Here is a 17,902-nt window from a genome sequence, read left to right as displayed (position 1 = left end):
CCCGTCTGTACAAGGCCTTACATCTCTTGGACAAGAATTGAAGGAAATTTCCCCAATAGTACAAAAAAAGAGAGAAAAAAACATGGTGGGGTTTTACCAGTGAGTGGGGTTTTACCTTTTCCCTATTCAAAAAAAACGTTTTGGCTACATAAACCTTTATTCTGTTTTACCAGTCTCACATCTGTCGCAGAACTCGGAAGGTCTAAATGCCCCATACACACGATCGGTTTTCCCAAGTCCGATGAGAGCTTTTGGTCGCGAATCACGACCGTGTATATGCTCCATCAGACTTTTTCCAACAGAAAAACTGCTGGAAAAAGATAGAGAGCAGATCTGAATTTTCTAACGCGTGTACAAATTCCGACGCGCAAAATTCCGATGCATTCTCGATGCAAATGGACGCATGCTCAAGCATAGAACTTCATTTTCTCGGCTCGTCGTCTTTTATGTCACCGCATTCTTGGCAGTCAAAAGTTCACCTTTTGTGTGACTGTGTGTATGCAAGGTAGGCTTACATTGGAAAAACCATCCGTTTTTTTTTCGACGGGAAAACCGCTCGTGTGTACAGGGCATAAGAAGTGCTTTCTAAATATAAACAGACACATCCATTTTTATAGTGCCTAATTTATTACACAAAATGCCTACAAAAAAAACGATCTGTCCCCAACTTGTGTTACAAATAAAAGGAACCAGAGAGCAGCAACCACAAACATCATGACCGTTGTGATAAATGTCCTCTTATTTTTAAGACAGTTTTTATGTGACTTCCACGTTTATCTTTTCTCTTCCTATTTTCTTGTACAACATTTTTGTGATTTGTAGATCTGCCACTAGACACAGGTTGTAGCGGTTATAAACCGCGGCTGGTAAAAAAATAAAATAGAAAAAAAAAATCCCCTGCAAATGTAATTGCATAATGTGCTAGTATGCATCGCATTCTAGCACATTATGAAATACTTACCTTGGAACAAAGCCCTCCAGCGACGCACTGTCACCGCTTACAAGGCTTCCACCTTCACCCGGTCTTCCTTCTGGGTTTGTGGGCACTTATACAGTCTGAGCCACGATGACATCACTCCCTCGCATGTGCGGTATGCTGGATCTTCAGAGCACGTGCGCTGGTGATGTCACCGGCTGCATCCGCTCGGAATATCTCTAAACTCTGCAAGTTTAGGAGATATTAATTTATTATATAGGCTTACCTGTAGGTACAAATTCAAAAAAAGACTTTACTATCGCTTTGTTATTTTCTTTCTCGAACTGCTTAAGGCCGGGTTCACACCTATGCGAATTGAATGCGCGCTTCCCCGCAATTAATTTGCATAGCAGGAGAATGTGACTGGCTCTCTATGGAGCTGGTTCACATATGTCTGCAGCGGGCCCGGTGCAGTGTTCTGGAAAAATGCGTGCCTTTTTTGGTGCGTTTCAGGTTCGATTTCAGCCCAAAATTCAGGCTGAAATTGGACCTGAAACGGTGAACCAGCACGCACCGGACCCCTGCTGTGAGCCGCATGCGGCTACGATGTGAACCCAGCCTAAAGCATATTTTAGGCAGGCCATAGACAGATAGAGTGAATTTCTTTCCTGCAACCAGGAAGTGTTGATGGGGGGAATCCCTCCTGCAGGTCCATTTTATCCTGGCGTCCCCGCCAGGAGAACATAGTGATTATTGCTAGTGACTATAACAGCCGCTAGTAATAATCCTATTCTCAATGCATTTTAATGGGAAGTTGCGTTTTTTTTTCTTAACTGACCAAATATGCACAAAAAGTGCAGCAAGCAGGATTTTTAACACCGCAACAGCAGTGCAACAGACCAGCGTGAAGACATACATAGAATTTAAAGGGGTGCGTTTTTATGAATTTTTCTTGTGCTTTTTTTAATGCAAAAGCGCTTCAAAAACTGCTCGGCATGAAAGCAGCTCATTGGCCAAAAAAGGTGCCGATAATGGTCGACAATACATTCACTTTCATGTAAATTTGTGATATTAATTAAAAAGTAGAATATAACACAATTGTTTATAAAAATATATGTAAAAACGTCAGTTTCAGTTTCAGCCAAGTGCACCCTGAATTTTCAGTTTCGGCTCAGGAATTTTTATATGCACCACTACTAATGACCCTCCACGTCATGTCCAAAATCCGGCCCGCGAGCCAATTGCGGCCCATGTACCGGTTTCAAAGGGCCCCACTGGTAGTTTGGCTATATATATTTTTTGTGGCCCCCAACGAATCCCTGAGTTGCCGCAGGGGCCACAAAATATATATTCCCGTATTTATGTGTATATATATGTGCCTCAGAGGGGACAGGGAGGGGGACGAGCGCCGACATAATACTTCCAGTGAGAATCTCCTGTTTACTCAGCGGCCCTGTGTAATAGGAAGTCCTGTCTCCTGGGCTGCCATTGGACGACTGTTCTGTCTATCATAGAAGGTGGGACTTTGTATTAAAGAGGCTGCCAAGAAAACAGGAGATTCTCCTGTATGTAATCTTTTGAAGCTTGTCCTGCCCCCCTCCCTGTCCCCTCCGTGGTTGCAGAGGGGCATCGATCTGGCTGCACTGATGATGAGGCTGCATTCGTGGCAATGGTAAGGCTGCATTCATAGCAATGGTAAGGCTGCATTCATGGCAATAGTAAGGCTGCATTCAGGCAATAGTAAGGCTGGATTCATGGCAATAGTAAGGCTGCATTCAGGCAATAGTAAGGCTGCATTCAGGCAATAGTAAGGCTGCATTCAGGCAATAGTAAGGCTGCATTCATGGCAATGGTAAGGCTGCATTCATGGCAATGGTAAGGCTGCATTCATGGCAATGGTAAGGCTGCATTCATGGCAATGGTAAGGCTGCATTCATGGCAATGGTAAGGCTGCATTCATGGCAATAGTAAGGCTGCATTCATGGCAAATGGTAAGGCTGCATTTTCTGGCAGATGGGCACTGATTAGGATGCATTGATGGGCACTGACCCTTATTTTGCTTCACAGTTCTTTATTTAAAATGTATTTATTTTCTTGAAACTTCCCTTTTAATATGAGGGTGTGTGTTATACGCCGATAAATACGGTATATCCAAATAACACGCCCAAGTTCATCCTTTTTTTTTTTTTTTTTCTTTTGGTCAAATGTTGCTGCCACCTTTATTGCCAACTGCATTCTTATGCCAAAAATACATATGAGAAGATAATAAAAAGCATTTAAACCCCAAAATGATAATTTCATATATTGCAGCCCTCCAATTGTTTTCTATGTGCCCTTGCAGTGACCGGAGACCACAGAAAAGGGCAGTCCACCGCTCATAGTGTGAATGAGTCCTTGGTCATAGCAAGTGAAAGCAGTCTAAATTCGGTTTTAGGTAGATCCTTCTTATATTGAAAGGTATATTAGGATATGAAAGCAGAAGCCAAGTTTGTGACCCTGTGTTGTGTACAGATTACTAACACCTCCATATATACCTACTTCCCGATGTCCTTCGAAAAGGGAAGTGCATCTGTGTGAACAGTGCCTTGAAAAGGTATTCATACCCCTTAAAATTTTACAACCCAAAAACTTAAATGTATTTTATTGGGATTTTATGTGATATGGAAGGAAAATTATAAATGGTTTTCCAAGTTATTTACAAATAATTATCCGAAAAGTGTGGCGTGCATTTGTATTTAGCCCCCTTAACTCCGATACCCCTAACTAAAATCTAGTGGAACCAATTGCCTTCAGAAGTCACCTAATTAGTAAATAGGGCCCACCTGTGTGTAATTTAATCTCAGTATAAATACAGCTGTTCCAAGCCCTCAGAGGTTTGTTAGAGGACCTTAGTGAACAGACAGAATAATGAAGGCCAAGGAACACACCAGACAGGTCAGGGATAAAGTTGTGGAGAAGTTTAAAGCAGGGTTAGGTTATAAAAAAAAAATCCCAAGCTTTGAACATCTCACAGAGCACTGTTCAATCCATCATCCAAAAATGGAAAGAGTATGGCACAACTGCAAACCTACCAAGAAATGGCCGCCCACATAAACTGACAGGCTGGGCAAGGAGAGTATTAGAGAAGCAGCTAAAACGCTTACAGGGTATTTTTTCGGAGTCTATTGGAATCCATAGAGGCACGAGGCAGGGTTGCCCATTATCTCCCCTAATATTTGCAATTGTTATTGAATCTCTGGCTAAAGCTATTCGTGATAACTCAACGGTCAAGGGAGTTCGCTGTGCCAAGAAAGAACATAAGTGCGCCTTATTTGCAGACGACCTTTTGCTTTTTGTCACTGCCCCTGAAACCTCCCTTCCTGCAGTGTATTCTATCCTAGATGACTTCTCTGCGGTTTCAGGTCTCGCTGTGAATATAGTTAAATATAGGGCTCTCAATATCTCACTTTCCGATTCCACAGTTTCCCTATTGAAAAGCAGATATGGATTCAAGTGGGACACTTCTTATATCAAATACCTAGGTATTAATTTAACCCCAAATATTCAAGATTTGTATTCAGCCAATTACCCCCCTATGTTTAGGAAACTTGAGAAGGATTTAAATGACTGGGGCACTCAAGATATTGGTTGGATTGGCAGAATTAATTCTGTCAAGATGACTCTTCTTCCTAAACTTTTGTATCTTTTTCGGTCATTACCTATACCGATAAAAAAGAGCCATTTGAAGTCTTTTCAGGGTAAGATCACCAAATTTATTTGGAACAGGAAGGGTCCACGCCTACCATCCCGTACTCTTTTTAATTTACCTGATCAAGGTGGTCTGGGGGTTCCAAATTTATTATGGTATTATCAATCAGCTAGATTGGCACAATTATCAGAAATGTATCTCAAAAATGATCGTCCTGATTGGATCGACATAGAAGAACAGGCTTCCCCGACTTTTACGATAGAGAATTTAATGTGGAATTCCACTAAAAATAGGCCTCCTATTTTATCACCGACTTTATCTCAAGCTTTGGTTTTATGGGATTCGCTTAAAAACAATCCTTCACTAATCTCTAAGGGCCGACCTTTATCGAATATGTTTCAAGACCCATCTTTTATTTCTAATATTGACATTGATTCCTTCAAATGGTGGCATGATAAGGGGTTGTACCGTATAGGACGCTTTTTCTCGCGTTTGGGCCCTCTTCCTGAAAAACATTTTATAGATACTGTTGGTCTTCCTCCTTCGGAAGGAATGAGGTTTTCGCAAATACATGACCATGCTAAAAGTCTATGGGATAATGAGTCGATTTCAGGAATTTTAACACCTTATGAAAGTAAATGCGACCAGACCTTGATCAGAAAAGGTTATATTTCAGTTATCTATAAATCGCTTGCTACTAATGACACAAAATTACCTCAGATGCTGGCCTGGGAGAGGGAAATCCAGATGGATTGGGATTTGACAGACTGGTATAATAATTATCGCAGGTCCATTAAAGGCTTCATGAGTATGTCTCTTATAGAAGCTAATATAAAATGTATACTAGATGGTATCTAGTCCCTCTTAAATTGGTCTCAATGTATCCATCTTCTTCACCACTATGCTTTAGAAATTGCCAGGGATTAGGATCTATGATACATATATGGTGGGAATGTCCCAGGATACGGGGATACTGGAATAAGGTGTTTAATATTATCAGACGAGTCACGGGCTGTAACTTGCATCAGTCACCTACTATAGCTTTACTTAATGGAATGTTACCTCAGATTTCGAAAGTTACCAGACAACTCATCCTATTCATTTTGACAGGTGCTAGAATCACTGTCGCAGCGGCATGGAAGAAATCGACTGTTTCCATCTTATACATGAAGAGAAAGGTTACATGGATCATGGAACAGGAAAAGAGGATCTGTTCCATGTTGGATAAATCTATTATTTTTTATGAAATATGGGAACCTTGGTTGAAATACATGGGAATAACTTATACCCCTTGAAATTAAAGATTTTACTTGCGACTTCAAATTGAGACCGACCATTGGCAGGCAGGCTACCTATTTCTCTTACTCTTCTTCTTGTTTCCTTCTTTTACTTCTCTTTCTTCCTTTTCGCTTTTCTTTACCCTTATTTTTGTTTCTTTTCTTATTTCTCTATTATTATTTTTTTATGTACGAGGATGTTGTCCTTTGTTTAACACATCCTTAATCCGATCTACTTTGAAAGGATATGTTTATGCATACATGGTTGTAGTATTCCCTCTTTCCTCTTGGGAATTTAAGTTAGGTGAGGGTTTTATAAAAGTGTTTTGGATACCAATTTAATCCAAAATTCATTTAGAGATGCTAGTTGGGTTGGCTGGATAGCTCTACCTCTTAGACACAGGTTGATCCCGTTAGAGGTGTCTGAGAGATGGGAATGTTATAGGCATCTTCCATTTTAGTGGATTCATAATTCTATTCTGGTATATGCGATGTACTTTTTTTTTTTTTTTTTTTATATATTAAAGGATATTGGAGATTTATGAATTCCTTGGTATATGAGATCACTTTATTTTTTTATTTTTTATTTTTATTTTTTTTCCATGAATTGTTATTTTAGATAGTTTTGTTATTTACCCTTCTTAACATGATATCAAGCCTATGTGCTTGTTGGATATTGTGACATGAGAAGATAGTTAGGGATTATATAATATGAAATGTTCTTTGTCGATATTATATGTATCAATGATATATATTCCACTATTTTATTCGATTGTATCTTCTTTTATTAAAAATAAACGAAATTTGAATGAAAAAAAAAAAAAGAGAAGCAGCTAAGAGGCCCATGGTAACTCTGGAGGATCTGAAGAGATCCACAGCTCAGGTCAGGTAGGAGAATCTGTCCTCAGGACAACTATTAGTTGTGCTCTCCACAAATCTGGCCTTTATATAAGTGTGGCAAGAAGAAAGACATTGTTGAAAGAAAGCCATAGGAACTGTTTGGAGTTTGTGAGAAGCCTTATGGAGGACACGGCAAACATGTGGAAGAAGGTGCTCTGGTCAGATTGAAATTTGAAATTTTTGGCCTAAAAGCAAAACCCCTAATGCGTTGAGTTGCTGCCATGTGATTGGCTGATTAGCAATTTCTGTTACCAAGCAATTGAACAGGTGTACCACATTTAACCCACCTGCTCCCCATTCACACGTGAGACCTTGTAACACTAACAAGTCACATGACACCAGGGAGGGAAAATGGCTAATTGGGCCCAATTTGGACATTTTCACTTAGGGGTGTACTCACTTTTGTTGCCAGCGGTTTAGACTTTAATGGCTGTGTGTTGAGTTACTTTGAGGGGACAGCAAATGTACAGTGTTATACAAGCTATACGCTCATTACACAACATTGTAGCAAAGTGTCATTTCTTCAGTGTTGTCACATGAAAAGATAGAATAATATATTTACAAAAATGTGAGGGGTGTACTCACTTTTGTGAGATACTTTACATATTTATAAACTGCAACTCTAGACTCCCACTCATGGAAGGTTATTGAAAAATAACTTTGCTAGAGATAAAACCATGAATGCAGACGATGCTTAGAATTTGATCTTTAGTTCAATGTCCCTAAAAAAGCAGTGAGTACTGTTACTATTATTATAAGGAGAAATATTTTATCTCTGTGTTTCACTGCAGACTAATATGGAAAATTAATATGAATTTATTAATCAAAACCTTTTTAGCCTTGTACACACGATCAGACATTTGTCCGACCATACAGGAGGCGGCGCTTGGTTACATTGCATGGCCGCCTATTAGATTGAATGTATCACAGCACCGGGGGATTAGGCTGCAGAGGAGGACTCCAGTATAAGCCGAAAGGGGGGATTTTCAGCACAAAAAATTGTGCTGCAAAACTGGGCTTATACTCGAGTATATACGGTACCTGCTCTGTGTAATGGTTTTGCACAGAGCAGCCCGGATCCTGCCCTTTTCGGTTCCCTCTTCGGTTCTCCTGGCCCCTCCCCCCTGTTGAGTGCCCCCACAGCAAGCAGTTTTCTATGGGGGCACCGGAGCCGAGCCACAGCTCCCTGTGTCCATTCCAGATACAGAGCCGTGGACCGTCCCCTTCAATTTAAAAAAAGGGCCAGTTTATGGTCCTTCAGACTTTAGGGGGGCCGGACGTTGGTGAGTGAGTGAGTAAGAGACTTGTAAAGCGCAACACATGCGAACTGAATCGCCTCTGGGCGCTGTATCCATTTCATGGGTAAGGAACCCCTTGACCTCAGAAGAGATGGGTTTTAATCTTTCTCCTGAAGGCCAAGTGGTCCGACTCCAGTCGGATGGTGGTTGGTAGTGCATTCCACAGGCGGGGTCCTTGGACTGCAAATCTGGTGTCAGTTGGAGGAATAATGCCCAATCGGGGTCAGTGTAAGGAATAGTGTCATGTATCGGTGAGGGGAACACTGCCCCAAGGGCTAGATAAAGGCAAGCAAAAGGCCGCATCTGGCCCCTGGGCCACAGTTTGGAGACCCCTGTGCTACATGAAGAAATGTGCAGCGATCTCCTATTCAGCACATGTGCTGTAAAGTCCTGGGCCATCTCTCTAAGCATTCATTGGAATAAAACTTTTTAATACATTTTCACCTATGGATCTGGAGTTTTGGGACACCCTGCATATTGAAATTAGCTGTAAGCCATTTCTAGATGTACTTTCTAATGCCTTTAAACAATGTGTTGGGTTTATTGTGATGTAGTAATAGAAGGGTGCTGTGGGCTGTGCATTGTGTTGGCACGTGTGCTGTTTGGGAACGTTTTCATTCTGTGCTCCGGTCAGAAGATAACCAATCACTTTTCTGTATTACAGGATCAGTTTGACAACCTCGAAAAACACACACAGTGGGGGATTGAAGTACTGGAAAAATACATCAAGTTTGTGAAAGAGAGAACGGAGATCGAAATCAACTATGCAAAACAGCTCCGGTAAGGCTGAGTGTACGGGTTTACTGGTGTCTGGAATCCGCACAATGCCAACATATTAATATTAAAGTGTACCCGTCACACATACCTTATGCTCATACCTAATTGGGCACTGCAAGATGTGTGCACATACCTTTAGAGCCGGTTTACACAGGGGCGACTTGGGATCCGACTTGAAGTCGCCCCAAGTCGCGTAACATGTCAAATTCCATGTTAGTCAATGAGACCCGTCTTAATGTACACTACTGAAGTCGCTCCGACTTCAGAAAAGGTTCCTGTACTACTTCAATCCGACTTCTAGGCGACTTGTACCCCTTGATTTCAATGGAAGTCGCCTCCAAAGTCGGATTGTGTCTTAACTGAAGCAACAATACAGGAAGAGATGATCGTTTTCTCAGGCAAACCCCTCCCACAGAGCTGTTTGTTGTTTGATTGGCAACTGGAAAGTCGCCTGTCCTGGAGGCGACTTGAAGTCGCCTTGTTTGTCACCCCATGTCGCGCTGTGGTGTGCGCTCAGGTCACATCCAGGTCGCCTTGCGAAGTCGCGGCTTGAGTCGTGTTGCCCCTGTGTGAACTGGCTCTTAAGGCCTACTTCACTTGGGTGTACTACAGCCTACACCCGTGTACAGGCCTTGCATTTCCAGTATTGAATGCACAGATGATTAGGGGGCCCTGCCTTACAAGTGCATGACCCTGAAGGTACACTGGGGATGGGAGCATGACAGCACTCCGACTTGATGGGAGAGATGGGTTGGGTGACAATGGGCCAGATTCAGAAAGACTTACGCTGGCGTATCTAAAGATACGCCGCGTAAGTCCACGGATGCGCCGTCGTATCTATGCGCTGTATTAACAGTACAAGATACGCCTGAATTTTGGCTTCCTACGACCGACGTAAGTCTCCTACGCCATCGTATCTTGGGTGCATATTTACGCTGGCCGCTAGGGGCGCTTCCATTGATTTACGTGTCGAATATGTAAATGACCTAGATACGCCAATATACAAACGTACTTGCGCCCGTCGCAGTAAGCTACGCCGTTTACGTAATGCGTACGTCCGGCGTAAAGATAAACCACCAAATAGCTGGTCTAAGTTGTGTAGGGTATGGACGTCGGAACTGCCATCGGATTTTACGTAGTGATTCTGAGCATGCATGCGCCGTTCGTTCGGGAAGTCATTTACATGGGGTCACGGCTAATTTTAATACAACACGCCCACTACCTTCCTAATTTGAATTAGGCGGGCTTACGCCGGCCCATTTACGCTCGCTCAAACGTACCTGAATCCAGCTATTTGTGTCCTTCTTCTGGAATCCTAGTAGCTTGGCTACTAACCCACAATGAGTATGTGGCTCTAGACATCAGACTAAAATGATAAAGATGCTGCTGTTAGGTATAAAGCATAGGCACTTGAAGGTGCACATATGCAGAGCAGCATTCAGTCCCACCATTCTACCACAATCTTGGGCTCTTCTGATTGGACAAAGCTCTGACACATCCTGGGAGTTGCTTCTTTCCATCCTCATACTTTTATATTGGCCATCACAATGTTGGGTGGCCCAACTGGCCAATAGAACTATACGTGAGGGGGTGGGAAAACTTTGAAACTACCAGAAGAAAGACCAGCCTGACATTCATAGGCACTTGGAATGCACCTATCCAGAGCAGGATTCAGTCATACAACTCAACCAGAGTCTTGGGCTGTTCTGATTGGACAAAGCTCTAATACATCCTGGTAGTCACTCACTCATACTTGTTTGTTGGCCATCACAGTGTTGGGTGGCCCCACTGACCAGTAGAACTATACGGGAGGGGGGGGGGGGCAAACATTGAAACTACCAGAAGTAAGAGCAGCCTGACATTCAGAGACAATGGAGATACTGAAACATCCTAATTGCTTAGTTGATCTGGGTCAGCTACCAAAATTATGGAAGCAAGCAATACGGCCATGCAATTGGCATTTTGACGCAGCTCCCAATTTCTCTTACAATAGGTTTCCTTTAACCCCTCAATGAGCAGAATTCATTGAGTGTAATGCCTCGTACACACGATCAGGCTTTTCCCCGACCAAACTCACATCGGAATTGCGACGGAATTCCATCGGAAGAAAAGAGAACATGTTCTCTATGAAAACTCTGATGGAATCCCTCAAAATATCCAATGGAAAAATTCTGATGTGCTCACAAACGGTCGCATTTTCAGATGGAAAAAGTCCGTCTGACTTTTTTCATCGGAAATTCCGATCGTGTGTACGAGGCATTAGATGCCTGCACCGAATTTAGAAACTTCAATATGCAGAGATTTTCTTGACAATAACTTATTTATTTGCCTACATAATAGTTTTGGATTTTTTAAGGACATGTACACTTTTATTTGATACTGTTTTAATTGTACCCTGTTCATGTTTTTTTAATGAGGAAAAATCTTTTTTTATTTTTATTTTACACAAAAGCGATAAAAAGTTATTTGATTCAAAAGTTCAAACTGTATTGCACTGTGAGATCTACTTCCTACTGGCTTCAGCTGTCACTATGCCACTCTGTCTGTGAAGCACAGTGACGACTGAAGCTGCCAGGTTTGTTTGCAAACAAAGTCGTGTGATCACTATGATTGGCTGTCAAGATAATCAAATGATTGGGAGCATGCTGATTGGTACTTGACCTTTGTTGTAGACCAGTGGCAGGACAGTCCCAGAACTAGGAGTGTGCTCAGCTTGCATACTGCTTCTTACATAGAATATAGATGGATGTTTTTTATGGCATGGGGAACCAAGTTTTGAGACATGAATCTACAGCTATGGTGTCTAGGTGTTAAAGGAAACCTGTAATTGGAAAAACTTGGGGGCGACCATTGCCTTCTTCTCATTCAGAGATTGCTACTTGTCTGGCTGTGACATAACAATTAGGCTCAGTTCACACTGCCACCACCTTTTAAGTTGTACGACTTTTTCTGGCGACGCAAGTATTACTTTGATGTAATTTAATGCAGCTTTAGAAGTGAATTTCGGGAATGCCTGGGTAAACTTCCTGTAATTCTGGATCCAAATCACATAAATATAGACTAGGATCCAACTTGGAGGTAACTTCTATTAAAGTCTATGGGCACAAGTTGAATAGAAATCGCCTTGAACTACTAGCCCGCTGCCAGCCCACCATCCAACCCCCACCCCCATTGCTTGCTTGCTCGCTTGATCGCCGCTCCCCACGTTGCTCGATCACTGCATCACTCGCCCGTCGCCCCCACAAGCCCTGCACTTACGCTATCCAGGTCGAGGCTTCGGCTGCTTCCCCCTCGTGTCTTCTCCCGAGTGCTGGCGGTCGCTTCTCCTCCCGGCAAATCAGGACTTTAGACTCGCGGCCGATTGGGGTCTTAGGACTCCAGGGCTAGACGGGTTTCATTTCATTAGACCCGCTTCCTGATTGGCCAGGAGGAGAAACAGGAAGACATTAGTGAATATTAATTAGCTAATGTCACACAACAGTGCTCTGTGCCTCAAGCCCACACTTTTTGAAGCCAACCGGGTGCATGGATTAGGGGGGCTGCGCCCCTGCGCCCTGCATGAGCGGCCACCACTGGTCGGATCCCAAGTTACGGCAATGCGAACCGAGCCTAATGCTGCATACACACGATCATTTTTCAGCATGAAAAAAAAAAACGTTTTTTCGGCATGTAGAAAAAACAACATTTTTCCAACTTCATCATTAAAACGACGTTGCCCACACACCATCGTTTTTTAAAATGCTCTAGCAAAGCGCGGTGACGTACAACACGTACAACGGCACTATAAAGGGGAAGTTCCATTCGGATGACGCCACCCTTGGAGCTGCTTTAGCTGAGTTTGTGTTTTTAAAAGACGATTTGCGCTTTTTTGTCTGTCACAGCGTGATGAATGTGCTTACTCCATTATGAACGGTAGTTTTACGAGAACGAGCGGTCCCGTCTCATAACTTGCTTCTGAGCATGCGCGGGTTTTTAACGTAGTTTTAGCCCACACACGATCATTTTTACAACCCGAAAAACGACATTGTTTAAAACGTCGTTAAAAAAATGCAGCCTGTTCAAAAAAAAAAAATTTACGTTTTTCAGAAGCCGAAAAATGACGTGAAGCCCACACACGATCATTTTAAATGACATTTTTTTCATGCCGGAAAACGATCGTGTGTACGTGGCATTACAGTGGCTTTAGTATTTTCTGAGCCTTTGACCTGGAGCCACAGATCATCAGTAGTTTTGAATTCCCTCTCACTTTCTAATCTGCATGCTTATTTTAGTGATGTGTCTAGAAGCATGTACAAAAGGACATTTGTTGGGGGAGGGAGGAGAGGCAACAAAACCACAATGTTCCTAATTACTATTTAAAAGAATGTATCCCCTGAAACCTTTTTAATATGCATATTCTTTGCTCCTTCCTGCTAACAAGCCACAAGCTATACTAGCGTGCACATCTATAAAGCGCCCTTTAGCTATAAAAAAACTATTTTGATACACCAGCAGAGATTTGAAATAGTAAGACCCAAGGACAGCAGAAGCAAGGAATTAAATAAACTTTTAAATTTCTGGGAGAATGCATGTAAGCAATCAGTAGGCTTTAATCACGAGCATAAAAAAAAAAATCCATTGGAATCCATGCGTCTGGCGTCCTGCATGTAGATTAGGGGGCCTGGTGCATGGATCAGAGGGGCGCCGCCCCTGCGACCCTAATGCATGGGTTCCGCCATTGGAACCATGTACAACGGGGATATGCAATTAGTGGACCTCCAGCTGTTGCAGAACTACAATTCCCATGAGGCATAGCAGGACTCTGACAGCCACAAGCATGAAACCAGAGTCAGAGGCATGATGGGACTTGTAGTTTTGCAACAGCTGGAGGTCCGCTAATTGCATATCCCTGATGTACAATAACTCTCTGACTTTATTACTTTTTCTTATGACAAATTGACTTTTTTCTGACTATTGCAAAAAGCAGACGCTTTGTTACATCTGGTTGCGCACAAATGAAAGAGCTCTTTTTAGGGAAGAATGGAGAAAAATAATAGTTTCCCTTTTAATTTATAAAAAAAATTAGGGAAGAAACTGCGCTAAAACTTGCTAAGAAATATATTGATTGAAAAATATATATGTGATCCCAAAATAATTGAATAAATGAATAAAATCTGTGAGGATAAGAAAGTTGCAGACCTGCTGATAAACAAACAGTGTACAGAAATGGAAAAAATATAGGTTGCGCTAACTATAAACAAAAATAGTGAATAATTGTCACTTGGTACAAATAAATGAGTAGAAATGAGTGAGTGAATGCAAAAATTAATAATATTATAGTCCAATAATCAAAACACTTTGGGCCGGATTCAGAAAAGAGATACGACGGCGTATCTCCTGATACGCCGTCGTATCTCTGAGTGCGGTCGGTCGTATCTATGCGCCTGATTCAGAGAATCAGTTAAGCATAGATATCCCTAAGATCTGACAGGTGTAAGTGTCTTACCCCATCGTATCTTAGGCTGCATTTTCAGGCTGGCCGCTAGGTGGCGCTTCCGTATGTTTACGCGAGGAATATGCAAATTAGTATTTACGCCGATTCAGAAACGAACGATCGCCCAGAGCTTTTTTTTTTACGTCGTTTGCGTTAGGCTTTTTCCAGCGTAAAGTTACCCCTGCTATATTAGGGGTATGTGCGGCGTATCCTATGTTAAGTATGGCCGTCAATCCCGCGTCAAATTGTGAAAATTTTACGTTGTTTGCGTAAGTCGTTCGTGAATATGGCTGGACATCATTTACGTTCACGTCGATTCCAATACGTCCTTGCGGCGTACTTTGGCGTAATGCACACTGGGATATTTTACGGACGGCGCATGCGCCGTTAAAAAAAAACTTAAAAAACGCGGGGTCAAGTCAAATTTAAATACAACACGCCCCCAACATCCCCATTTGAATTACGCGGCCTTACGCCGCAACACATACGTTACACCGCCGTAAATAAGGGCGCAAGTTCTTTCTGAATACAGAACTTGCGCCCAAAGTTACAGCGGCGTAACGTATCGGAGATACGTTACGCCGGAAGAAAGATACGCTCAGGTATCTGAATCCGACCCTATATTGATACGTGAAACAAATAAGTGTTGTATGAACCAAAAAAAGTCCAGAAAAAACACCAGTGGTGATGCTGTAAAAATATTATGATGGACTCCAAATTTGAAACACCCATGTGAAAACAGTCTCTTCCAAATGCTGTGATTGCTTCACAGATAGAAGTTGTATGGCAAAATCCACCACCGAGAGAAGTGCCTGCTTACCGGATCTCAGTGACCCCCTATTACAGAGGGTCAAAGACAGCTTTAACTGCTTGCCGACCGCCCACTGTCGTTTTTCGGCGACAAGTCGGCTCCCCTGCGCAGGAGCAAGTAATATAACATCGGCTCTCGCGCAGGCCACTAGGGGCGCGTGCGCAAGCCCCCCTCTCGCTCCCGTGTGCGTGCCCGGCGGGCACGATCGCCGCCGGGCACACGCGATCACTCGTTACAGAATGGGGACCGGGAGCTGTGTGTGTGTAAACACACAGCTACCGGTCCTGCCAGAGGGAGAAATGCTGATCCTCTTTTCATACGATGTATGAACAGAAGCTTGGTCATTTCCCCTAGTGAAAAAATGCCTAGTGTATCCGCCAATCAGTGGAATGTATTGTAGCTCCGCCCTAACCGAACCGTACCATTTTCTATGGCCCCACATCTGAAGCAGGACCCAGAATGGTGCGGTATGGTTTGGTTGTATGGGCCGCTTTCATAATGGAAACACTTAAAAATAGCGCACTGTACCGAACCAACCCAAACCGATCTGCTCAGTGGAAACGAGGCAATAGTCAAATATAGGCGCAAGTATCGTTTCCTAGTACGGTTTAATAGGTGGACATACTTCTATTGCTGGTTGATAGTGTGAAGGAGCTCTTGAATTTGATGGTAGAGTATCTTATATAGATTTTTTATTTATAAAGAAGAAGGGACATATGAGGACAATGCCCTCAAAAGGCATCAGTTTGGAACTAATGACTAGTTTTATATGAATGTTCATACAAACATTCCTTCAAAAATCTACTAGTGTATGGGCAGCTTATGTTTATTTGTGGTCAGAGTTCTATTGTAGAGTTTGTGTTTGGTTTGTCTAGCAGGTTTCCATAGGGACTGCAGACAATAGGGATGATATCTCTGTATTCTCTAATGTTGGTGCATCTCTGTAGCCATGAACACCGCATGATGTCTCACCCCCCGAGGCTCTGGCTGCGGTTGTTTTGGTATCTAAATCTAGCACATCCACCTGTGGGATTTCAGGCATTGATGTTTTTATTTACTGTGGTGCCAGAGACATGACTGTTGCTTTAATAGCTAATACAGTTCTGGCCAAAAGTAGCCCAAATGCTCTGTTTAAAAATAATATTTCTCCCACTGACACCATTGATGAGGCACCATTCCTCCCACTGACACCATTGATGAGGCACCATTCCTCCCACTGACACCAATGATGAGGCACCATTCCTCCCACTGACACCAATGATGAGGCACCATTCCTCCCACTGACACCAATGATGAGGCACTATTCCTCCCACTGACACCAATGATGGGGAACCATTCTTCTTCCCACTGACACCAATGATGGGGCGCTATTCTTACTGCTGACACCAGCGACAGGGAACCATTCTTTCCACTGACCCTATTGATGGGGCACTATTCCTTCTACTGACACCATGGATGAGGCACCATTCCTTACACCGACATCAACAGTGGAGCACTTGTCCGCCCACTGACACCACTGATAAGGCACCATTTCTTTTTCTTTTTAAGCATATATTGTCTACCTCCATATTTCTGGTATTTTATGTTCAATATTTATTGTACAACCCCGTGTATGTATACGTAAATAAATTGTATTCCTATTTTAACTTTAATAAAATGTTTGAAACAATAAAAAAATAAAAGACACAAGTCCATCCAGTTCAACCATAAAAAAATAATAATCATACCATACAATCCCATATACCCAATTCTATACCCACAGTTGATCCAGAGGAAGGCAAAAAAAAACCCTGCAGAGCATGATCCAATTTTCTACAGTAGGGGAAAAAATTCCTTCCTGATCCCCCGAGAGGCAATTGGATATTCCCCGGATCAACATTACCTATAAATCTTAGTACTCATAGTTATATTATGTACATTTAGGAAATAATCCAGACCTTTCTTAAAGCAATCTACTGAGCTGGCCAGAACCACCTCTGCAGGGATTCTATTCCACATTTTCACAGCTCTTACTGTGAAGAAATCTTTCCGTATTTGGAGGTGAAATCTCTTTTCCTCTAGACGTAAAGAGTGCCCCCTTGTCCTCTGTGATGACCGTAAAGTGAATAACTCAACACCAAGTTGACTATATGGACCCCTTATATATTTGTACATGTTGATCATATCCCCCCTTATTCTCCTCTTCTCAAGAGTGAATCAATTCAGTTCCTCTAATCTTTCCTCATAGCTGAGTTCCTCCATTCCTCTTATCAGTTTGGTTGCCCTTCTCTGCACTTTCTCCAGTTTCCTGATATCCTTTTTGAGAACTGGTGCCCAAAATTGAACTGCATATTCCAGATGAGGTCTTACCAATGATTTGTACAGGGGCAAAATTATATCTCTGTCTCTGGAGTCCATACCTCTCTTATTACAAGAAAGGACTTTGCTCGCTTTGGAAACCGCAGCTTGGCATTTCATGCCATCATTGATTATGATCGACCAAAACCCCCAGATCTTTCTCCACTAAGGATCCCCCCAGTTGTACTCCCCCTAGTATGTATGATGCATGCATATTCTTAGCCCCCAAGTGCATAACTTTACATTTATCAACATTAAACCTCATCTGCCAAATAGTGACCCTATTAGACAGAGCATTGAGGTCGGCTTATAAATTGGAGACATCCTGTAAGGACGTTATTCTACTGTAAAGCTCTACCATTGTGTAGCACAGCAAAGCAGGAAGCAGAGCCCAAATATGTAATGAGCAAATATGGCTGTCAACA

The 17,902-nt window shown here is 42.5% G+C and overlaps 1 protein-coding gene across 16 annotated transcripts in view; it reads left to right on the top strand.

Moving 5' to 3' along the window:
- FNBP1 (formin binding protein 1) overlaps window positions 1-17,902 on the top strand; it is a 301,149-nt gene that overhangs the window by 63,549 nt on the left and 219,698 nt on the right. For all 16 annotated transcript variants that reach the window (XM_040324630.1, XM_040324626.1, XM_040324622.1 and 13 more), the window contains exon 2: window positions 8,744-8,859. In XM_040324630.1, coding sequence (XP_040180564.1) covers window positions 8,744-8,859 — 116 coding nt within the window. The remainder of the gene's footprint in view (window positions 1-8,743; window positions 8,860-17,902) is intronic.

Source organism: Rana temporaria, chromosome 9, assembly GCF_905171775.1.
Source record: "Rana temporaria chromosome 9, aRanTem1.1, whole genome shotgun sequence".
NCBI lineage: Eukaryota > Metazoa > Chordata > Amphibia > Anura > Ranidae > Rana > Rana temporaria.
This window is presented reverse-complemented; position numbering and strand designations above follow the sequence as displayed.